Raw genomic sequence first — 23,679 nt, 5'->3', positions numbered from 1 at the left:
GGAGAGTGGAAGTGAGCACACATATTCATCCTTGTTTGTACATGCATTAGGAAACTAGGTGTACATAATAATCACAACTCATATCCTCAACATATAAAGAGCTCCAGTCCAAGAAATCAATAAGAAAGATTTTTTTAAGTTTTTGTTTATGTTGAGACAGAGAGAGCAGGGGAGGGGCAGAGAGAGAGGGAGAAAGAGATTCCCAAGCAAGCTCTGAGCAGTCAGTGCAGAGTCCAACACAGGGCTCAATCTAACAAACTGAGAGACCATGACCTGGGGGAAATCAAGACGGACACTTAACCGACTGAGCGACCCAGGCGCCCCAATAAGAAAGAATGTTTTACACAGAAGAATGTAGAGAAACTGGGCAGAGGGGGACAGAGATGAAAAGCAGACATTACACTGAACACGTTTTCATGTTTTTTATTTCTAAACCATGTGAATTATTACCCATTCAAAAATTTAAATTTAACAAAGAGATTTTAGGGGGTAAACTTATCTTTTTTATTTAAAGAACACTTTTATGTTTGAGCTTCACGTAATGTATATTACTATTTCCCAACTGGACAGACTGCCACTGACCTCATGGACCAACTATTTTAGCATGATAGACAACAAAAAATTTAACTTAAATATTATATGGTTTGTGTTTACTCACAAGTTCAGTCAACACTAATATCTTTTCTTACAATATGATTTTCTGTTTTCTCTTTTTGTCTCTACGAAATATGGACTCTGCAAAACCCCTTGATCAGCTAGCTCCCTGGAACTGTGTTTGGTCACATCCTGCAGAACTAGAACAACACTGTCACCAGTCCCCACAGCACCACAGGCCAGCTTCTGCGTGGGACAGGTGGAGTCAGGCATTTCCGGTTACTGGAATCACAGCCACGTGGTTCGCTGGGATGTATAGTCAGAGAGAAGACCCCTGGGCGTGTCGAAACCCGGCGTCTGAGGAAATCGACCCTCCAGCCCCGGGAAGGGTTGGGACTCTGCAGACTTCAGTGGGGGGTCACCGTCTCTCTCCTGCCACTGTTCCTCTCTGTCCTGTGTCCCAGCGGCACTGTTTCACCCCAGACATCTGCAGTCTGTCAGTCCTTTCCTGGAACTAGTCAGTGGCCGGCCAGGGAAAGATGGGAACCATCGATCAGATGCAGGGGAGTCTGGAAATTTGTGACATTCCCGTGGAGCCTGAGGCTCCAAATCCCACGTTGCTGACAAGGCCACAGCCCAGTGGCCTGCCCACGCACAGCCTGTGTCCCCCTGGCATTCGAGTTCCTCTACCCTCTTGTTGACCTGCAGGCCTCGGCCCAGTTCAGGGGCCCTGCTGACCACCCAGCCTGCCCACCTTGTCTCTTGGCCCGGGCTCAGCCCCTGGCCCGCTCGGTCGCTCTGTGACTTGGGTAGGTACCGATCCCCATGAAGAGCGGCCGCCGCCTCGCTGGGTGATCTCGAGGTTGATGATGACCGTGGATATAAAGGCAGGTGGCGTCTAGAGGGGTCAGTGTCCCCACAGTCACACCCCTTGGGCTCTGTTTCTGTCTCACTCACCTCTACCCTGGGCAGGCCCCGTGGACCCCTGTCCTTTCTTGTAAGGTGTGCTCGGCCGGGCCCTGGGCTGACGGCCACTGGCCCTGTCTCTGCTCCTGCGCCCGCTGGCTCTGCCATGCGAGGTTCTGGAGGCCACAGCAAAGGAGTCCCGTGGCCGAGCCACCGCATGTTCTGGAAGAGGTGATGGTGGGGGGAGATCTGGGCGACGTGGCAGAAACCATGAGATCGGGCAGGAGCGCCCCAGGACTAGCTGAGCCGCTGGAGGACAGCATTTCTCCGAGGTGCTGGGCTCGCGGTCTGGGGCTCTCAGCCGCGGGGTGTCTCGGGATTGCTCATTAGGCACAGGCAGAAGGCAGGGGGAATGCCATTGGGATTCGTGCCAAGCAGAACCTGGCACACGGGGGCCCTCGGCAGCAAGACGTGTGTGCAGAACCACGGGCGGGGAGGGACACAGGGGCGCGGCTGGACGTTCCGACGCCATCTGGACGCGTCCCCACCATTTGTCTGCCGGCTGGATGTCGCACCTCCTGGGTCCCTGTGGGGCGTCTGCAGCCATCACACCTTCTTGTTGTGTGTTCCTGATCTGCGCAAACACAAGGCAAATGGGCCCCCTGCTGACTCATCAGGTGCCTGACCATTCCCAGGCCACACTCGGCGGGCGTTACAAGGTACTCAGGGCTGACCCGCTACCCGCCTCCCCGGGAGAGAACAGGAGCCTGGAGCTGCCCGCTCCTCCCTCCTCCCAGAGGTGTGAACGCAGGGCTGGGCCGGACCTGGTGTGCCTCCCTAACCGCACCCCTCCCCTCACCCCAGCTGCCAGCCCCACTCAGACCCCTTCTCCGCCTCGGAAGCCACTCTCCGGTTCTGTAATTTAACGGTCTCACGGACCGATCCTCAAATCCCTGCTTCCTGCTGGGCTCAGCCACATCCTCCCCACTGCTGTCCTCTGCTGTGCCCGCCCATGCCCGCTCAGGGCGGGCTGACACTTTCCCGAGGCCCAGGGCCGCCCCCCCGCTCTCCTGGCCCCGCCCCGCCCTCCTCAGCGCCCCACGGGGCCACGCGTGCTCCCTCCGCTCACCCTCCGCCACCGCCGGGTCCCCCAGGCTGCTCACACGGCCACCCAGGCGCCAAAGCCACGAGGCTTCCCGGGCTTCACCCCCGGTCACATCTCCGGGGCATCGCTCTCTTCCCCCGACTCCCTCCTGCCCCAGCTAGGTCCTTCTCCTGCTTTCGGTCTGCTTTTCTGGTTCTCGCCAGCGTCCTGTCCTCCTCTCCCTCCTCACACCACAGACCCCACGTCCAAGCAGACGAGGCTACGACCCCGAGACCCACTCACAGTTGGCTCCACGAACAGAGAAGAGGAAGCCAAGAGGGCCCTGGTGGCCCCGATCCCCGCCCGCACCTCCCTGCTGCCCGGACAGACTGAGGACGACGAGCTGGGCCTCCGGGCGCCCACGGCACGTCACCACTCTCCGTCCCCGGCCCTCCACCACCGCGACTTCTCTCCTGCTGCCCTCGGCCCCCCTCTGCACTAGGCCGGGGGTCACATCTCAAATGCCGGAGGGTCCTTGAGCCTCCCCGCAGCACGTCTCGCCCACAGTGACCGACTGGGTCTGTTTTTATGTAACTTGCATCCAAGCCACAGAGTCTGAATCATCGGCTGCCAAAGGGAAGGGAAAGAAAGAACCCGGAATCCAATCCAACCCAGTCCCCAGAAAGAACCGAGAAGCAGGAACCCAGGTCCTCGAGGCCACGGACCCCAGGACACGCTCACACCAAGGGGAGGCCGAGATTTCTCAGCCACCTTAGGTCTCCCAAGGGGGTCAGTGAGGGCGGGAGGACAGCTCCGGGCCTGGGGCTGGCGGGCTGGAGCAGAGTCGGCCTTCTGCCTGTAGGGCCTCACCTCTCAGACCCTCCCGTCCTCACCTCTGAGACCCTCCTCCCTCTCAGACCCTCCTCCCTCTCAGACCCTCCCCTCCTCACCTCTGACCCTCCTCACCTCTCAGACCCTCCCCTCCTCACCTCTCAGACCCTCCTCCCTCTCAGACCCTCCCCTCCTCACCTCTGACCCTCCACCTCTCAGACCCTCCCCTCCTCACCTCTCAGACCCTCCCCTCCTCACCTCTCAGACCCTCCCCTCCTCACCCCTCAGACCTTCCTCCCTCTCAGACCCTCCCCTCCTCACCTCTGACCATCCTTACCTCTCAGACCCTCCCCTCCTCACCTCTCAGACCCTCCCGTCCTCACCTCCTCAGGGTTGCTGTGGGGATCTGTTTCTGGACGATGTGCATCAGGATGACCATCTGCAAAGGTCCCATGGAGGGATCCAGAGGCCGTTTACAGGGAGCCACAGGAGGGGCACACGGCCACCCGCTTGGATGTGCTGTGGGCTGGGGGGGGGGGGGTGGGGGGGGGGTGGGGGTGGGGGTGGAACGTGGCCCAGGGCGGCCTCCCTGACAGTAGAGGCCGCCTGGAAAGGGCCAGCTACCGTTCTCCTTTCCCTCACACGCTCTCTGAGCCTTAGTTGCCTCGCTCTGAACTGGAGTTAATAACACCATCTGGCTCGGGGCTCCGCACAGACGTGAGCCGTTAATGATGGCCACTCACTGTGTGTGGAAGCGATCGGGCTCGCTCGGCTGGGCGGTATTTAATATCTACGATGATGGGCTGTGCCTGTGGGCTTCACAAACTGAGTTTATGACTGGATTTTGAAGCTAACGTTAAACGCTCTTCCTTTAAGGCAACTAAATGATGTGTCAGAAGAGCTTCCTGCCTTCACGCAGGGACTTGCGTGGATGAATTTAAGATCTGATCTTAGATCCTCCGTAAATCCTCCCGAAGTCGTTCGTGTTGCCCCTTCCCACGACCCCAGGGCACCCGGCAGGAGGAGGCTGGTCCGGGTCTTCTAGAAAGCAGCCCGCAGGCCACAGCCGCTCAGAGGGCCAGAGCCGTGGCAGCCGCGTGGGCAGCTTGCGGTAACAGACAGGTGGGAACTGGTGTCTACACTGACAATAACCAGTTGTTGGAAGACACTCCCCACGGCACACCCACACCCGCACGCCCTCCCCCGCGGGAAATCCAGCCCACCCTCAAACAAAGAGCTCCCCCTGCCCCAGACGGCGCCCGCAGTCTCTCTGGACCACCGCCCTGCTCTCCCACATGGGAAGGGCCGCGCTCCCGTCCTCGCCCCTCGTAAGTGGACGAGTCAGTCAGTGAACCCATGGTGAGCCCCGCGCTGACCAGGCGTGGGTCCTGCGGGCCCTGTCCCCCATTCCAGCCTGGTGGCTGGCATGACCCCTTCCCCCCGTGTGTGAGCAGTGCTGGGGACAGAGGCACACGTCCCCCCGTGTGTGAGCAGTGACAGAGGGACGTGTCCCCTGTGTGTGAGCAGTGACAGAGGGATAGACACATCCGATGTGTGAGCAGTGACGGGGGGACACGTCCCCCTGGGTGTGAGCACTGACAGAGGCACACGTCCCCCCGTGTGTGAGCAGTGACAGGGGACACACCCCCCCCCGTGTGTGAGCAGTGACAGAGGGACACATCCGATGTGTGAGCAGTGATGGGGGGATGTGTCCCCCCCGTGTGTGAGCAGTGACAGAGGCACACGTCCCCCTGTGTGTGAGCAGTGACAGAGGGACACGTTCCCCCATGTGTGAGCAGTGACGGGGGACACATCCCCCTGGGTGTGAGCAGTAACAGAGGCACACGTTACCCCCATGTGTGAGCAGTGACAGAGGGACACATCCGATGTGTGAGCAGTGACGGGGGGACACGTCCCCCCGTGAGCAGTGATGGGGGACACATCCCCCCGTGAGCAGTGACAGAGGGACACATCCGATGTGTGAGCAGTGACAGGGGGACACGTCCCCCCCGTGTGTGAGCAGTGACAGAGGCACACATCCCCCTGCCCCCGCCATGTGTGAGCAGTCCTGGGGGCGAGGGGACACGTGTCACCTGACCCAAGGCCACAGAGGCTCACCTCCAGGGTGGCCATCATCAGCTACAGCAAGGAGGTGTCAGTGCGAAGTTCCTTTGCTAAAGGGCGCCACCACGCGTGTCCTGGAGAAAATGCACACGCCCTGTGTCACTATGGCGTCCGCACGCTGCTCTGGGAAACCCCAAGTTTGTTCCTAGGAGTGGCTTCCCAATCAAATCTCTAAAACGCAAAACAAATGTCACCAAGACATGACCAACCATGTTTGCGCAGACAGCTCCCTCTGGATAGGATCTTGGGCACCAGGGCCCCTGCCCTGAGCCTGGAGCGGGGAGCACACTGTGAGCAGTCGGGGGAGGGGGCCGCCTGCTCTGAGCTGGGGGGGGGGGGAGGGGGGAGGGGATGCCCCTGCCCTGAAGCAGTGGCGGGGCAGGTTGGGGGCGGGGGGGGGGGGCTGCCTGTCCTGAACTGTGCAGGCATCCCGTGAGCAGTGGTGGGGAGACGCCCCTGCTGTGATACGGGGGGGATGGGGTGCCTCTGCCCTGAGCCAGGGGGGCTGTCTTGAACGGCGGGGACATCCCCATGCGGCGGGGGGGAGACGATGAGCCGAGGTGGGGGCACCCCGTGAGGGGGGGGAGGAGGGAGGGGAGAGGACGTTTCCGCCGTGAGCCAAGGTGGGGAAGGAGAGGATGCCCCTGCGGTTACCACGTGGCGGCGGGGGGGGGGGGGGGGGGCCTGCCGTCAGCCCAGGGGACAGACAGTCCTCTCTGTGCACAGGCCACGAGCCACTCCAAGTCACAGCCCAAAGGGTATTCCTCGGGCCGACCCCAAGTCACTGCTCACCTCTGACCTGAGGCAGAGGACCCGTTGACCTGACACAGCAGCTGGGGAAGGCGAGCCACGCCTAGGGTATTGGGTACGTTCCGTGGGTCAAGTCCCCCGCTGCAGGGCAGAAGTCCACGTGAGGACGGGGACTCCGGCTGGCAAGCTGGCCGCGTGGTGGCATCCTTCAGCAAGTCAAAGCGAGAGGGCGTCTGCCCCTTGCTGGTGAGCTCTACGTGACTTCGGCCGGGATGGGACCAGCACAGAGACGGGTGACATCCCGTGGCTGAGTCTGCAGGAAGGCAGTGGCGCCTCGGTGTAGGTGAGTGTGCACCAGAGAGAGGGTCAGCAGGGCCTCCCGGAGGCAGGGAGACAGCCCCGGCCACCCCGCCCATCACCTGCCCCCAAAGTCCCCACACTACTCCATACAGGAGGCACGCACCGGGTCTCAGGGCTCCCGGGACCTTGTGGAGGACCTCCTCACGGAGGCTGGCTTTTTGCTGCATATTCCCAAGGGGAGACACTTGTCCCACCACTGAGCTCAGACCACGCGAGCTGAGTGTCCGGGGCTGGCTGCGTCACTCTTGAGGCCCGGCATAAAATGAAACTCCAGGTGCTCCGCCGGAAAGCTGTTCTTCCCTCCACGGTGTCCGTTAGGGGCTGGGTCGCGTCCCCAAAATGCGCATGTTGAAGTCTGAACTCCCAGACCTCGGAACGGGAACGTGCCTGTATGCGGAAGTAGGGCCTTTAACAAGGTGATTAGGTTAAGACGAGGTCTTCATGTTGGAGACGCGATCGACCCTACGGCCAGTGGCTCTCGGTAAGCAGATGGCCCTCCACAGTGTGTGGGCGCCCCGGCCACCAGCTAGAGGCCTGAACAGCTGCGACGGAGCTTCCGCACGGGGGAAAGCCTTCTCCCCGTGGCTGGAACACGAGGTCCTGCCCCAGTGTCCAGCCTGCCCTGCAGACTCCGGCCTTGCCAGCCTCCAAACCCAGTGAGTCCGTCTCCAATTTCTCACCAGAGGCCGGACCCACACAGGGTCCTGCGGGTCCCGTTTCTCTGGAGAACCCTGCCTGATGCTCCCCGTGCCAAGGCCTGGGACTCAAGCACGTCCACACGCTCCCTCTCACCACAGAAGGTGCCCTGCTTGCGGGTTCTGGGGATGAAGACACGGAGGTCTTGGTGAGGGTGGTGGCGGCCCCCAGCCTCCTGCAGCCGCAGGAATGAAGAAGGCTATTCTAGCTTCCTCGTTTGTGTCTCTACAAACACTAGTTTTTTTCCTTTCTCTCTCTTCGTATTTGAAGCAAATGCTGGTTCAGACTGCAAGCGTGGCTCCCAGCCCGTCACAGGAAACGTGCCTGCCTTGATCCGCTTATGCAGGCTGTGCCTTTCCAGGAGCCCTTCCGTTTCTTCAAGGTCGTCCAATTTGTTCACAGCAGTCTCCTACGACCCCCTGCAGTTCAGTGATAGCAGCTGTAATGTCTCCTCTTCCATTCAGGATTTATTTGGGTCCTCCCTCCTTCCTTGGTAAGTCTAGCTAAAGTTTTGTCAATTTTGTTTAGATTTAAAAAAAAAAAAACAACCCACTTTTAATTTCATTGTTTCTATGTCATCTCAGTCTCCATTTATCTGATTTATCCTTCATTCTGCTAAGTTTAGATTTAGTCTGTACTTGTTCTTATCTTGTTCCTTGGGATGTAAAGTGAGGTTGTTTCTGGGAGACCTTGTTTCATAATGTAGGCATTTATCACCATGAACTTCCCTTTGGAACTGCTTTTGCAAGTTGGGGTATGATGTGTTTCTGTCTTAGTTTGTCTCAAGATTTTGAGACAACTTTTTGATTCCCTTTTTGAGGTCTTCTTGATCGATGGTTCAGGAGTGTATCGATTTCCACAGATATTTTTAGTTTTCCAGTTTCCCTCCTGTTGTTGATTTTTAGTTTCACAACATTCCGATTGGAAAAGGTACTTGATGTGATCTCACTCTTCTTAAATGTGTTGACACTTGCTCTGATGCCCATATGTGCTCTGCTGGAGAGCGCCACATGGGACACTCGACAAGGATGTGCGTTCTGCTGTTGTTGGACGAAATGTTCCCTGTTAGGTCAATTTGGTCTGTTACTCAGTTTCCTTATTGATTTTCTGTCTGGATGATGTACCCGCTGTTGAAGTGGCACTAAAGTCTCCTGACACCATTGTACTGATTTTCTTCCTTTCGTTCTCTTAATGTTTGCTTTATGTATTTAGACGTTCCAGTGTTGGGTGCGTATGTATTCACAATGATCAAACCCTCTTGATGAATCGCCCCCTTTATCACTACGTGATGACCTTCTCTGACCCTTGTGACAGATTTTATCTGAAAGTCTATCTTGTCTGATGAGTCCAGCCACCCCGGCCCTGCTCTGGTTCCATGCGCAGGAAAACCTCACTCTATTCCCTCATTTCAGCCTGTGTGTGTCCTTAAAGCTAATGCGAGTCTCTTGTAGGCAACAGATTGTTGGATCTTGGTGTCTGCTTTTTTTTTTTTTTATCCAGTCGGCCATTCGGTGTCTTTTGGTTAGAAAATTTAACCCACTTCCGTTAAAAGTAACTAATGGTAGGTGAGGACTCACTATCGCCATTTTGTTCATTGTTTTCTGATGGTTCTGCACTCCTTTCACTCCTTTCTTCCTTCCTCACAGTCTTCCTTTGTGACTTGTTGGGCTTTTTTGTGGTAGCCTATTTTGATTCCTTTTTCTGTAACTTTTGTGTGTCTACTAGAGAGGATTTCTTTGTGGTAACCCCAAGACTTACCTAAAGTGGCTGATAGTTGTAAGTCTTTCAAGCTGATAACAACCTCATTCAATCATACACAAGCTCTACACTTTCATCCCCATCTGATGCTACTGATGTCACATTTGACATCTTATAAATCGTGTGTCCATTAACAAATTATTGTAGCTATTTTTATTATTTTGCCTTTTAACTTTTATACCAAAGCTACGTGATTTATGCCCCGATGTTACCTATTACAGGAATCTGAATTCACTACGTATTTACCGCTACCACTGAGTTTTAGAAGTTGTGGCTTTACCAGTTTCCAGCCGAAGAACTCCCTTCGGTATTTCTTGTAAGGTAGGGCCAGTGATAATGGACCCCTTCAGCTTTCGTCTGTCTGGGTAGATCCTTATTTATTCTTCATTTCCAAGCAGAGCATTCTTGGTTCACGGTTTTTACTTTCAGCACTTTGGGACAAGGACCTACTTCGGAATCTGCAGTCGGGTCTGCTGATGGCGGCCTGTTACCAGGTGTGCAGACCAGTGTGGTTTCCACGCAGTCCCTGGGCCGGCAGGACTGGCCCCAGATAGCAGCTGAGACGGGCTGGAGCCAAGCGGCAGGGCTAATCCGGGCCCAGGCCAGGACTGAGGTCTGCGGGATCGCCTCTAGGGGCACACACAGGTATGCTTCCTGTTGGGTCCCTGGGCAGGTGGGTCCACTCTCCCAGACCACAGCTGAGAGGGGCTTCAGGCTCCACAGTCCGACGGAGCTCAGTGAGCCTGCCTCCAGGGACACAGAGGAGCAGGGACACACCCACCTTGTGCCCACTTCGAGTCTCGCCGAACCCCCGCACATCATGGGTCCACTGGCATATTTTGTTCATGCGGCATCACGAAGACTGTTACGTGGACGAGGCAGCAAGGGGTGGCAGACAGGTACCTCCTCTGTTCACACAGAGCCCACGGTCCGCCAGACTTCACTTACAAAATTCAAGTTCAAAGATAAAGAAGTGTCCGAAGATGACACCACAGAGCAGCAAGCCCAGTCAGTCCTCTTGAGCACAGGGTCCCTCCCATGTGACCACGCGGTCTCACTGCCATGAGGCCAGCCCCGTGTGTCCTTTGTCACACAGCCTTATCAGAGGTCACCCACGAAAGAACTAAGGACACAGCTCCCCAGAGGTCCCGTCTCCCCACCAGGGGTGGCCTGAAACCTCCTCTCCGATCCCCCAGACAGCCTTCCACACACAAGCCTCTTAGCGAAATCAGCAACACTCTCTTAGGGCTCTGGATTCTCGCTCTCTCCATTTTGTCCCACACGGACTCTTTGGCCCCTCAGCTTTGCCATGGAGAGTATGTGCCCAGGGGTTTTCAGCTGGAACTGTTTTCCAAAATAGTTCCTTTCCCTCATTGCCAGAAGCAGATATCCAAAGAAAACTTCCTTAACTAACAGAATGTATCTACAAGAAATCACTAAGGGACACATGGCTCAGTGATGGAACATTAGAAGAAGGAACAAGAAGTTGTTCCTTACTTTCACTTTCCATGGTGCCAACTCCTGTTCTCACTCGCGGAAATGCCCGTGCACAAGGAAGTGATCTGGGAGATACGTTCCCACATGTGGTGGCAACGTGGAGAGCCTGGGACACCATGCAAAGGAACCAAGATATTTTGCACAGAAGGTGTTTATTTAGAGGAAGAACGTGACCTGACCAGTGGCTGGGGAACATAGTTCTCTGGCCCAGAGAATGGGCTGGAGAAGTGAGAGAAGCCAGGGTCTCAAGCAAGCCGTCAGATGATAAGGACAGGCATGGGCAGTACCAGAGGTGGTGGGATGGAGGGGAAATTGTGAGGTGAATGCAGGCACATGCTCCTGAAGTTTCTAGCACTGATGTCTGGGATCCTGCTGGTGTCTTTGGTCAAGACGGAGCACACTCAGGGAGGACTCAGGGAGGAGGAGGCTACATGAAGGAACGCGGTCGTGGGTGCTGGTGCTAAGCGGTCCAGGAGGCAGAAGGTTGCCTTAAGGTCAGGGCTTGAGATAGTTGGGAGTCATCGGTATAAAAGTGGGGAAAATAACTTGCAATTTAGAGCAAAATCCTATCACACCTTTTTGTGCCTCCTGAGTGCTGGGCCATTCATCTGGGTAGAGAACTCTTGGGTTTAGGAAAGCAATCTGGTTGGACATCTTGTTTGAGAAAAGTTAAGACTCCCCCTTGGAATAGCTTAATGGGAGGTAAGAGCAGAGAAAAATTAATTTCTTGGTAATATGAAGTGAGAGAGACTGAGTCCCCTTGGACAGCTCTAGATAGAGGAGGTGAGAACCCAAACAAGTGGGAGAAGATGGGGATGTAAGGAGCACTAGGGAAACAGAGGGTCGGGGTCCCCAGGACAGACAGACACGGCCGATGAGGAACCCCAATGACGGGCTGTTTTGGGGGAGACTGAGGACTGATACTCAAGTGGAAGAGGCTTCCTTCTCTGTATGATCGCGGGGGCTTCCACAGAAGGTGGCCCCACAGCCAGCCCTGTGCTGGGGTGCTTGGTGGGCACGGGGAGGGGGGGGGGGCAGACCTGGGGCAGCCACCAGCACACGCGACCCCTCCTTGACCCAGTGTCAGCGTCTTCTTTCTTTCACACTTTTTATTTCCAGTCCGCATGAATCCGCTGAAAGCCTCAGTTTTCCCAAACCAACCCAAGTGCCACCTCGTGGAGCACCCCAAGTCCGCCCCGGGGGGAATGCGCGTTTCCTCCACGCACAGCATCTATTTCAACACACGCTCACTCCACTTGCTCTCGCTCTGACATCACTTCCGCCACTGACTCACCCGGAGAGGAACGTGCTCATTTTACAGACTTTGGTGCCGCTAGCCCCTCACAACAGGGACAGAATCTGTGTTCGTGCAAACTTGAGCCATCTGGTTTTGTGAACATTTCTAACTGCAAACCCACAAATCGGCATTGTTGGTATTAGTGTTGTGAACTTGAACTTGGTTAACGGGAAGGATGACTCTGCCTTGGGTGTGCTGACAACAACCAAATTTCTGTGCCTGCACAACAAAGGCCATACACTTGGCCAAACCCAAAGAGCGGGGACGAACCTGATGTCCAGGGGCTCATTCTGCTGCTAAGAAACTGACCTCTTCCTCTTGCTTTCCAGAAAACACCCAGGAACGTGTCCTCTGAGTGGTCTGCCCAGGTCCTCACACCTGAGCAGTGGACAGACACACGGCCAGGGTCTAGGTACCAGTCTGGGAGGAAGAGAGGTTGCGTGGGCGTCCAGGACACTTCCAGTTGGAGAGGGGGGTGCCCCCACACGTGTGTGCAGAGCACAAGGCTGGGGAAGCTCGCAGGGCCGTGGGAGCAGGCGCCCGGACGGATCACACATGGAGCCGTTGTAGTGGGTGCACAAGGTAGGGTCTGGTGGCCTCCAACCCCAAGTTCCAGAGAGCCCCCGGCCGCAGGAACGTCCTCCCACAGTGCCTGAGGCTGGCCGCCCCTGAGGCTGCTGCCGGGAACCCTCACAGATCGTCACCTCTGCCTCTTCCTGCTCCCACACAGGTAAGTGCATCGACCCCAGCAGGCACAGTGAAAAGTACCAAGTTCCACCCAAAAAAAAAACTGTTGAATTTTTCCAGATTGTATCGGCAGAGTACTGGGGAGCACACGCAGGGATCAGTAACGCCTAGGTGCTGAGTGATAAAGAGACAATACTGACCCAGGCACAAGGCCCTGAGTTCTAGACTTCACGACGGCCGCACCAAACACACGCACTTGACCTAGCTTCCCTGACACACTTCGGAGGAAGAGGCCCCAAAAGCTCAGGGAGGCAGGAATATTTGAGTTTTGTTGGTTGTTAATGAGGGGACTACATCGCCAAGAGCATCTACAAGCAGCGTCCAGACACTGAGAAAACACACTGGCAAGGGGACCCTGGCATCCCGGGCAGGTCCGCAGCGCTGTCCCCTTCAGGCGAGGACGACAGAAGAACTGCCACAATCCGCGTTACTCAGTTTTATCGGGAAGGACCTAGAGCACCAGGTCCTGGAAGGACTGAAAAATAAGAGTGTGCACGGACGCGGTTCCGGCCACGGCGGTTCCGGCCATGGCCGCGGGGTCCCAGCACTAAGCTGGTGATCAGACCCGCAGAGACCTGTGGTGGCAGCCGGCTCACCATGGGGCTCCACGGGCAGGAACATGTGGGCAGTTCCTGACGTCACCCTCGGTCTGGTGGACGGAGATGCCACGACGGTCATGCAACAGAGAACCCCTGACACACACCCAGCAAATTCCCAGGACTGAGCCAGTTCGCAGGCCCAGAACCTCTTTCTCAGAGGGATGGCTGGGTCCCCTGGCCCTCAAGGTCTAGTGGAAAAGGGAAGCTTACAGCATGGCCTCTTACCTCCAAGATGGTGAAACCAAAAGCCACATTGCTTTGATGGGAATTTCTGAGGTGAGTCCCCATGTGACCTGTGCCCGTCTGGCCCACGCGAAGGCAGCCAGATGTCGGTGAGCGGCCACAGGTTGAGCGGCCAGCTCGGCCGCAGACGCTGCCCCGGATGTGGCTTCTTCAGATCAATACGGCCCGGCCTCTGGCCTGCAGCCTGCATGGCCCCTCCCCGTCCGCCTGCTACCAAACCTCCCGGCAGCGGGCCAAACAGCGCACCTCCACAGGCTTGTGCGCGGGCTGGGCCACCTCCCCGGTCCTTCAGCACATGCTGGAGCCCAAGGCCGTCCCGCGGGCCAGTCCACCCGTGGACGATGTGTGCGCCCAGGAGATGAGAGATACCCCAGATGTCTGGATGAAAGACGTGAAGGCCAAAGGGTGGGGCACAAGCCCACAAGAACGCAGGGGGTCGCAGTCCAGAAGGGTCCAGGGACCCAGGGATCAGGGAATGTTCCAGTATATCCTGCAAGGGGAAGAGCTGTTTCTGTGTCTTATGCCCACTGCCACTGGAACGAAGCAAGTTAGCAGGGAGCCTCTTTTGGGTTCTGGGAGTAACACTTGGCCTTGCTGTTCTGACATTAAACGAACCTATAAAACTGCCAGCTTCGCAGGAGGTCCAGAATAAGAAAATGCTCCACAACAGGTTGATGTGAAAGCTGCTGTCCCCCTCCGACCGTGGTGCTGACAGGATCCCGCAGCAGGACGGACCACGGTGATCATTCTGCAGTTCTTCTGGAGCCCGAGACAGACTAAGACTGCACTTCGCCATGGAGCCGGTCAGAGCGTATCTGACCCTTTGTATCGTTAGGCCGGGCAGCTGCTGGGGCACTTCACCACTAGACAGAAGTCTCTCTCTCTCTCTCTCTCACACACACACACACACACACACACACACACACACACAGGCTCGAGCGTGTCCCGAGGGCACAGGCTGCACACGCAAATGGCTCAGATCCCAGAGCACCTACCCTGCTACACCGGCCCTTCGTCGGGTACCCACGGTCTCCCGGAGTTTCCACTGATCAGACGCCCGATGTGAGAAGGTCCTGCTTGATCTCTGTACAAGACGACTGACACCAACTAAAGATGAAAGTTGTAGCATCACAGCCTCAAGGGTGACCCTAAGGGAGGATCGCCAGGTGTCCCGTGGCAAAGCGCGGCCTTAGGCGTTATCTGCAGAACAACTACCACGGTTCTGTCCCAGAACGCTAGGGGCGCGTGCCTGGGAGGGGGCCCTACCAGGACAGGCACCACACGCAGTTGTCCAAGTTACCTGGACACAGCGGAGCCAGGAGGACGGAGCTACAGGAAAACAGGCAACGAGAAAGCACTTGGCTAGACGGTCAGCGACGGAGTAAGACTGGAAAATCGGTGGCAAGTGGTGTCTAAGCTCTGGACAAGGACCGCGGAAGAGGGAAGTGCTTAGGCCTCCTGAGAAGAGCTGTGGGCAGAGGCCGTACCCCACACGGGAGCCCACCACCGGCACCCGGGGACGCAATGGCCTGTCCCTGGACGTGACTGCTCTCGGTCAGCGGGCTCACAAAGCCTCCCTCACTGCTGTCGTTCCGACAGCACTGCTTCCGAGAAGCCCAGCAAGGAGGCCCGTGGACCACACCCGCCGCGCACTGCGAAGCGGCCAGCTGGAGGACGCGGCGGGGGACAGACGCATCTACACTGGCTGGCAGCCATGCCTCGTGGGGCTGCTGTCCCCTCAGATGGGCCTCATGCCCCGAACTGCCACTCAGCTTACAGCGCGTCTCACTGCCAGCACACAGGTGGCAGAAGGACGAGCGATGGGAACGGTTCCTCTCGTTACAGTACCTGACCCACTAGCCTGTCTCGTAATTCTGGACTGTGCTGGCTGGAAGGTTCCTGAGAAGCTTCCACAGATTCCACGGGTGCCCCACTGGCCTGCAGGCTGAGAGGCCACCCGTCTCCCCCGGATGCCTCATGTCAATAAACAAAAAGGCCAAGAGGGGTTGACCGTGATGGTGTGGGCGACTGCTCCTCACTCGCTTAGGGATAGGCGTGCTGCCAGACAGGGGAGCAGGGACGAGTGTGTCTGGAATCGAGGGGTCATCTGGGGAACCTCCGAGTACTCCCACGTCCAGGGATCAGAGCCGGTGGGAAACTAGTTGGCAAAACCAGAAAGACTTGAGAGAAACCCTTCGGGAAAGCAGCCTGGGCCACCCTACCAGGTAAGTGGCTAAGGGCAGAGGAACACGGAATGTGCTGGAGAAAAGGGGATTTTTAATACCAACTTCTGCAGATCACCAGGTGCACAGGCCCCACCTATTCCTTCGCAGGTTTGGTAAGTATATGGGTTCTCTTGTCTGCCCTTTTCCGGTCCAGCTCCAACATCAGCAGGGTTAAGAGTGGTTACTCCTACAAATCGTCACTTAGAATCTGGCCAAGGGAGGTTGTGACCACCTGCCAAAGAACATGTCCCAGGAGCAGAAACGGGGACTTGTGGGATTCGGGGTCTACACTTGCAAACAGCAAGGATGCTTCACAGGGGCAGAAGCTCGGTGCTCTGCCTTCACCCAGGAGTTTAGTTTAAAAAAGGTGTGGCGGGTACTGAGTTGGCAAAGGGATGGACGGAATGTGCCAGAATGTCTGTCGTCCCACAGCATCATCCCTCGACACTGTTCTCCGACAGCAAAGAAGCCAGAAACGCACGTGCTGGATGTCCTTCCTTGGAGGGCTGTGGGTTAGAACCTGCCGGCCAGGTTTGCAAAGCAGAGAGGAGGCCACAGTTCACTGTACATGGCCTAGCGCACATGCAGACCTGGGGTCCAGACAGCCTCACGGGGGCCCTGACGGCTGCTGGCTTTGCGGCTGCCGCCTGAGACAGACGGTCAGACAGCTGCAGCGGCACAGGGAGCCCTGGAGAAGTGCAGACCTTGGCTCTCTGGGCTGGACTGAGGTGGCTGCACCCTGTCCCTCACCCCTCCGGCTCTGCCCGCTCTTGCACGGGACTCTCCTTACCCTGACACGTGCCTGGGCTCCTGCTCTCCCAGCCACGTGCTGCCCGGCGCCCACGTCTGCCTGGCGTACCTCCCAGGAGCTGTTCCTCCTGACCCTTCCCATGGGACCTGGATCATCCAACCTCACTCCCAGCTCCGGGGATGAGGCCAGACTGGCCCAAGCTCGCTCTCTGTGTCCCGGTGGTTGCTCAGGACTGGACACCTACACAGCTTGGCCAGTGAGTACAGACGGTGGCAGGGTCCTGGCCACAGTGACAGTTTTCAAGAGTTCTCTGGGTGACATGGGGTGAAAAGCACCCCCCGCCCCTGGACACTGTGTCATGGCGGGGGGGGGGGGGGGGGGCGGGGGCGGGGCACCAAACTGCCATGGCCACTTGGTTTCGGGATGGGACCCAGCCTGAGGTTCACACCGACTCAGGAACAGCAAGTCAGAAAACCGCAGAGAAACAGAACTGGATCCCTGATCAAACAGACCCTGGAAACCACCCTACCTTTGGATTTTCAATTCCATGCAGGTAAATAAAGCCTGTGCGGACCGGGTTTCTGGATGTAGCCCAAAGCATCTTGACCTGTAAGTGCTTTCACGGAACCCCTTTACTTGTGGATTTCCTGGCTAAATGTATTAACATCTGTTTCTTCTCACTGAAAGTCCAAATTTTCAACAGAGCTGTACGCGTAAGAATGATCGCTTCATTCCACTTGTTCCTCTCTTGGCTGGTGTAAACCACCAGGTTCTCCGTGTACTGCAAGATCGACTTTAAGAACCTGTTTTAATAAAAAGAAATGAACTCCTTTATTCTATCATAAAATGCACCAATGATTTAAATGCACTCTCTTCCTTTTGGGATTCAAACTATTGGACTTAATTTCTGTCTGCAAACTCGAGAGAGAGAAGTACATGCAGAACGGAAACGGGAGCACAGGAGTCAGAGGGAGATGCCGAGACGCCTCCCGATTGGAGAGGGGGCTGGACTCCCGCGAGTTTTACACACCCGGGGGCCTTTTCAAACTTACTCTCAGCTCCGGTGAAATGGTTTTAGGAGACAGAACTGAGTTCCAGAAAGGGTGTTAGAGTCCACATGGATTAAATGCCACATGATAAACACACATGCACGTAACGGGGAACAGGCGAGCCCCAGGGCCCCGCGTGTGGGCTGCTCTCAGTCCTGGGCTCCTGTGCACCCGGCGCCTGCCCTCGCGACGAGCCCTATAGCTGCACACCTTCCGCTGTGGCAGCACTGCTGACATGCATTTTTACCAAACTGTCCACATCCCTCCTCCCGACTGAGAGGAATCAGTCATGCTTGTATTTTCCAAGTTCTCTCCAGTCTGCCAAGTAGTCTAAGATGTTCTCCAGAGTCTAACTCCAAGTATTTTCAAACTTAGAAGTTAAAAGAATAATGCAATAAAAATCCACAGATGCTTCGTCTAGAGAGTGGTTCTCAGTTGGGGAGGACACTGTATCTGGGGATGTCTACACCACTTATGGCTATCCCAGGGCGCCGCTCCCGCCCTGCGTATCCACACAGCCACGGCAGAGGACCCCCCAGCCCAGAGCATCAGCAGTGCTAAAGCCACCAGTCATTAACATTCTGCAAGTTTGCTGCCCTTGTTCCCACTTGGGTTCCATGATTCTTTAAGAAAACGTCAGTCATGTTTTCATGATCGTTTTTTTTTTAATTTTTTAAGTTTATTTATTTATTCTGAAAGAGACAGAGAGGCAGAACAAGCAGAGGAGAGGCAGACAGAGAGGAGAACAGAGGATCCGAAGCAGGCTCCACACTGACAGCAGAGCGCCCGATGTGGGGCTCGAACTCACGAACCGTGAGATCATGACCTGGGCCGCGGTCACACGCTCAACCGAACCACCCAGGCACCCCTCATATCCATCGTAAACACGAGGTACGTGTTACCTCCGAACTATCAGCAATACCCGTCCCTGGGTGGTGTCGCTACACAGAGTGAGGAATTCTGAAAGCACTCACAAGTGCGTCACATAAATTTTCTGAAGTGAGCCTACACGGTGTTAGTTTGAAAGGTTCACAAACTTGCACCAAAGTCCACAGAGAAAAACGGCAAAGAGCCAACCAAGACTGTGGGGTTTTAAAAAAAAATGTATCAAGGCAAATAACCAATAGAAGTGAAAATTGCTGAGAATTACCAAGACATAGTTTCATTTCTCATAGGCAGGACATACTTACTTTAGATACTGTTGATATTCGCAAGTATTTTTTCCATGAACCACATGAATGTTGACCAATTCCAGCGCAATCAGCAGTAAAATCAGGTAAAGCACAGGAGACAGAAGCTTAATACTAAAAACAGACAACAAACAGTTAAAATTTGACAAACGAAAGTATTTTTCACTTTCATGAATGCAAACCCTTTTTCAATACTTTTTTCTTTTCAAGGGAACTGAAATGCAAACTTCTCAAGAGGAGGCTGCCTCTGTGGCGGTTTCCCCGTGTGCCCCCCCCCACCCCTTTGCTGCCGCCACCTGCCCGCCCCGCCCCCCCTCGGGAGCAGCCTCTCAGGAGGCTGGTCCCCAGCAGGACGGTGCCCAGCTGCCCAGGAGCAGGACTTGCTGGCAGGCTCCACACCCCATGCTTCCACCGGCCCCGGGTCTCTGTGCCACCGGCCAGCATCTTACTTCTAGTCTGATGTTTGGCAAAGGACTCTCACAAGAATAAATACGCCTATGGCTGTAACGTGAAGACGTGGGCAACGTCTCCAGGACTCAAAGATACTACAATCAAAGTAAGATACTACCTCGCCCATGAGGCTGGAAGAGCATTTTCTCGAATACACCATTTGGGGAAGGATGTACATATAACAGCCACCTTACGGACTGCTGCTAAGAGTGTAACTGCGTGTTACCTTTCAGAAGCAGACAGGGAACACCTGTTAAAAGTGTTCAAGACACAGATGCCACTCAACCCAAAGCTCTAGTAATCTGTCCAAAACTGTAATTTCCTAAGGATGGAACACGTCCTGAAATACACACAGGTGAAGACACCAGAAGGCAGATGCACCCAGGTTGACCTGCTGTTAATATTTAAAATCCGAATATTCTTTCGGGTTGGTAACACCCATATTCTCATATGCCCAAATTGCAATAGTGTTTAAAATCACATGTGCCAGAACTTTCTGAAAAAGCATCAGAACCGCATCCCGAGAGAACTCCTGCCCAACAGGGACCCGGGACGGCGAGCCACACACCTACTCAGCATGTGCAGATACGTCTGTCTCTGCCGGGAGCGCAGCCTCCGTTCCACCCACTGCCGCTGTCTCAGCTCCGCGGAGGCAGTGACCTGGCTGGACACGCGGGCACAGTGTGCGGTGATGTTTCGGAGGACAGTGAGCACTTCCAGAACGGTTCTGGGACAGAACAGAGTTGGCACGGGGGTGCCGCAGAGTTCACGGATCACCTGGGGCCACCTGGGGATTAGAGCGCGAGTTCTCACGGGGCACGTGTGCCGCCCGGGCTCCCTGGAAGGTCAGCTTCCGGAGAGCGTGGCCAGTCGTGCACTGTGCCTAGGCCAACATGACACACGGCAGGCGACACACATGCTGGACTGAGGGGGACAGGGCACAGGGCCGGCTCATCAGGCACAGCGCACGCGCACAAGCCCGTCGAGGCTCATCTCCCCGCTCCCCTGGCGGCACAACCACCGTGGGATCTGATGCCACCACAAGCTCGCCCAGTTGGAGACACACACAACGGCGAAGCCTGGGACCACGATTCAACAACTCCCAGAAGCTCACTTCTCAGCAGGAAGGCTGTCCAAGTCCCTAGCGACACGGTGATCCTCAGGCAGGTGGCGACACAGCTCAGACACGATTTCTGTAAGTAAAGAGTTGCAGGCATCGGTCTCAGAATGACCTTCTAATCTGAAAGACAGAATATTTAAAGATACAGGACGACGATTAAATGCCAATCGGTGCCCATGCGCGATTATTTCAGTGGTTCACTGAGCAAAGCACTTCATCTGCAACTAGTTTCCCCAGACATCAAAGAAAACAGGCTCCGTCGAGGCAGTGGTACGAGCACAGTACGACTGCTCACAAAAGGGACAGGTCACCCGTGTGTTCTCCAGGAGAACCTGGGACCTGCTACATCCTGACTCCAAGCGACCTCTCCACGACCCCCCCCCCCCCCCCCGTGCAGAGACTGAAGCCCCCCGCCCCGTGCAGAGACCGAGGCTCACTCTGACCCGCCCTGCACTCAGTCGTTCCCCCTCCCCCCACGTCACCCCCCCCAGCACTCAGTCATCGTCCCACCCACCCCCCACCCCCACAATCGGTGATCCCGCCCCCCCCCCCCCCCCCCCCCGAGCACACACACCCCACCCCCGCCCCGCACTCGGCCAGCACACCTCTCGAGGCTGGCGTTCGCAGGGGCCCCAGGATGGAACTCACCTGGCAGCCTCCTCGGCTTCTGTGGGCAAAGACAGGAGGGGCCAAGCCCCGAGGCTCTTCTCACAGCTCAGCACCTGCAAGGAAAATACCCTGTTGCCCTTAAAGCTTTTATAGAACGGCCTGGAAAACACGTTTGCAAACTGCTACAGACGTAGCAACCAACAGCGTTCCGTTCCGGAAGATGCATGTTGGTAAAATTGTTACGGATCTTACATTTTAAAACTAGATGGCAGGGCTCGGCTATTCCACAGAATCAGATAAGGGAAGGCCGGTGAAGTCAACAGGGGATTGGAAGGTAGTTAACACCTGCACCAGTTGTAAAACTTATCCCCAACTCTTTTGGCGCCTCTCATTTGAGAGCCGAGGTCGACAATTCTCCTCCATCGCGGAGTCAGGACTCGCTGTAGTGAGTGGCCTTCACCCAGACAACACAGCAGAAGTTAGGCTGTGTGACTCTGGGCGACAGGTCACAGAGGGCTGGGCCTCTCCTGGGGAAGCCAGCAATCGGGAAGCCCTGCACCAACTTCTCATCCCCTCACACGGAGCACCGAGCCAGCGGAGCCCAGACTTCCGATGCATGAAAGAGGGAGCATGTTACACACTGCTGTTGACGCCACTGAATGCGGGCAATTTATGCGGCAATAATAAGCAAGCAATGACCCTACAAGGGACAGGATACAAGACTGCCTAATGAAAAACGGATAAACAATGGACAGCAGGAATAAGAGGCTGCAGGAAAGGGTGATCATCTGAAACGCCCACTGTGGGGCACGGAGGGGCCACAGAAGCAGCAGCCAAGGAGCAAGGGGGCCTCGTGGGGCTGGAGATTCAGCCGCGGAGGTCCACGGACAAAGCCTGCCTTCCTGAGGCCTCTCCTCCTTCCGGGACCTCCCTCCCTCCTGTCTCTGCGTGTGGAGTCCTGCGGGCAGCTTCCGGTGGCCTCCCTGCCAGCGACTCTTGTTGTTGGGAAGCTCAGAGCCACGACAGGCAGGCTAAGTGGGCGGTGCGGCTATGTCAGCCCGACGTCTCGCTGCCAAACTAGAACCCACCGGACCCAGCTATTCGGGCTGAATTCTCTCACATGGCCCCAGCATGGTAGCACACCCCTCACGTCGACTGCCGACAACCCCTCGGAAGTGACACTGTTTTTCTTGGGACGTCACAAATTGGTGGACAGAGTTCCCTCCAGCTGCCACTGCAAATCTCTCTCTAAACCCCTTACGTGCGGATTTTATAGCTTCCGTTGAGAGGCCAATCTCACTGATGAATTTCTAAGTGCGCAACTGTCACGATCATGATGTTCTCGGAGGCGACCCCGTTCTTGCCCCCGTGCCACACTCCTATCCCCCTACGTGTGCCTGAGGTAAAGTGCCGAAGCCAGTTTCCACACTGGAACTTCCTGGCGGAGCCGCTCTCAGGTTTGTGCTTTGCTTGCTTTAATTTAGGAGCGGACAAAAGCTGGTCTTGTGTGGTAAAGGAACGTGGCCATTCTTCGCCACCGACGGACAAAAAGCGTTAGTGGTCCTGAGTCAATGGCAATAATAATGACAAGAGCCCACCAGGGCCCCACGATGATCCAACCACCACGCATCAGGTGCTAAAAACGCCTGAAGAAACAAACACTCCAATGCCTTAAACTGCCGGAAGCGGAACAGGAGGTTCAGAGGACGGGGCCACCTGGGGCCCACAAAGGCTCTGCTGCAGGGGCCCGCGCGTGCGCCCCTCCCGGAGGCCTGCGCGCGACTCACCTGTTTTCTCAGCTGAGACACCGGGTGGACGTGGGCACGGTAGCTTTCGGCGAGACCGACCAGTGACCTTATCGCCGCCTTTTCCTGGTTCAGAGAAAACAGACCGCGGTTAGGATGACGTCTGGTCAGGCCTGTACTTTTCTTCTACTGAATGCTAATCACACGGGAGTCCCAATTTCCCATTACCTTCCTTCACAGAATCCCACTCAGCTGTAACAGAGCAAGACTCTTCATTAAAACAGGTTCGAGGCAGCAGTCAAACCATAACCAACACGATTTTTTTAAATGAAGCCAATTAACAATGATAAATAACAAAGGCCACGTCTGCTCTTTGTTCACGATCAAGGACGCTAGAAATAAGTGAGAAAGAAGAAAACGATTCCAAACAAACAACTGGGAACGTAAGAACTTCTCGTGAGAAACCAGAATGGAAGTCTAGACATTAAAAATCAGTACAACCAAAAGTTATATCACTATGAATACTTTATTCCTAAACACACAGACATTGAAGAAAATAGTAAAATAACATTATTTACAGCTGACGTAACCGTGTAACCAGAAACTCCAAGCTGGCTGACTAAAAACCATCAGAAACAAGTCAGTGAGTCGCCTGCTGACTAATTTAACACACCAATAATCAATGAACAGCTTCCCCGCACAAAAGCTCTAACTGCCCAGAATTCTCAACGCCACAAAACAAGTCGCCGAGTAGCCAGACGTAAGTTACATGAAGAAATATGCTGACCCTGTCATTCGCTCGAAGACCCAAGTCCTACACGCAGCTGATGGAGTTCTGGGCCACGTGCACAAGACCCACGGACAGCCACGATTCCCACGTGGAAAGATCAGTGATGAGCCACAGAGGCCCTGGGGCCCGGCAGTCACCAGAGCACACGGCTTCTCCTCAGAGGGGACGCGGCAGCGGGAGGGCGGTGGACACGAGGAGGGGGCGTGTGGAGGATCGCTCTGGCAGCCGTGCAGACAAGAAAACAGAGGGGCCATCGCGGGGAGG

The 23,679-nt window shown here is 55.8% G+C and overlaps 1 protein-coding gene across 5 annotated transcripts in view; it reads right to left on the bottom strand.

Moving 5' to 3' along the window:
• Nucleotides 1-408: 408 nt before the first annotated feature.
• Nucleotides 409-23,679, bottom strand: part of ERMARD (ER membrane associated RNA degradation) — a 42,892-nt gene continuing 19,621 nt past the window's right edge. For 3 of the 5 annotated variants that reach the window (XM_058735947.1, XM_058735950.1, XM_058735945.1), the window contains 6 exons: nucleotides 22,668-22,751; nucleotides 20,920-20,993; nucleotides 20,266-20,391; nucleotides 19,720-19,938; nucleotides 18,702-18,815; nucleotides 17,077-17,265 (listed from right to left, as the gene is read on the bottom strand). In XM_058735947.1, the coding sequence (XP_058591930.1) occupies nucleotides 17,082-17,265; nucleotides 18,702-18,815; nucleotides 19,720-19,938; nucleotides 20,266-20,391; nucleotides 20,920-20,993; nucleotides 22,668-22,751 (801 nt within the window). In that variant the 3' untranslated portion in view covers nucleotides 17,077-17,081. Of the gene's footprint in view, nucleotides 2,135-17,076; nucleotides 17,266-18,701; nucleotides 18,816-19,719; nucleotides 19,939-20,265; nucleotides 20,392-20,919; nucleotides 20,994-22,667; nucleotides 22,752-23,679 lie in introns of those variants that run through there. The other 2 variants (XM_058735949.1, XM_058735946.1) reach the window with 2 other exon arrangements.

Source organism: Neofelis nebulosa, chromosome 6, assembly GCF_028018385.1.
Source record: "Neofelis nebulosa isolate mNeoNeb1 chromosome 6, mNeoNeb1.pri, whole genome shotgun sequence".
Classification (NCBI taxonomy): Eukaryota; Metazoa; Chordata; class Mammalia; order Carnivora; family Felidae; genus Neofelis; species Neofelis nebulosa.
This window is presented reverse-complemented; position numbering and strand designations above follow the sequence as displayed.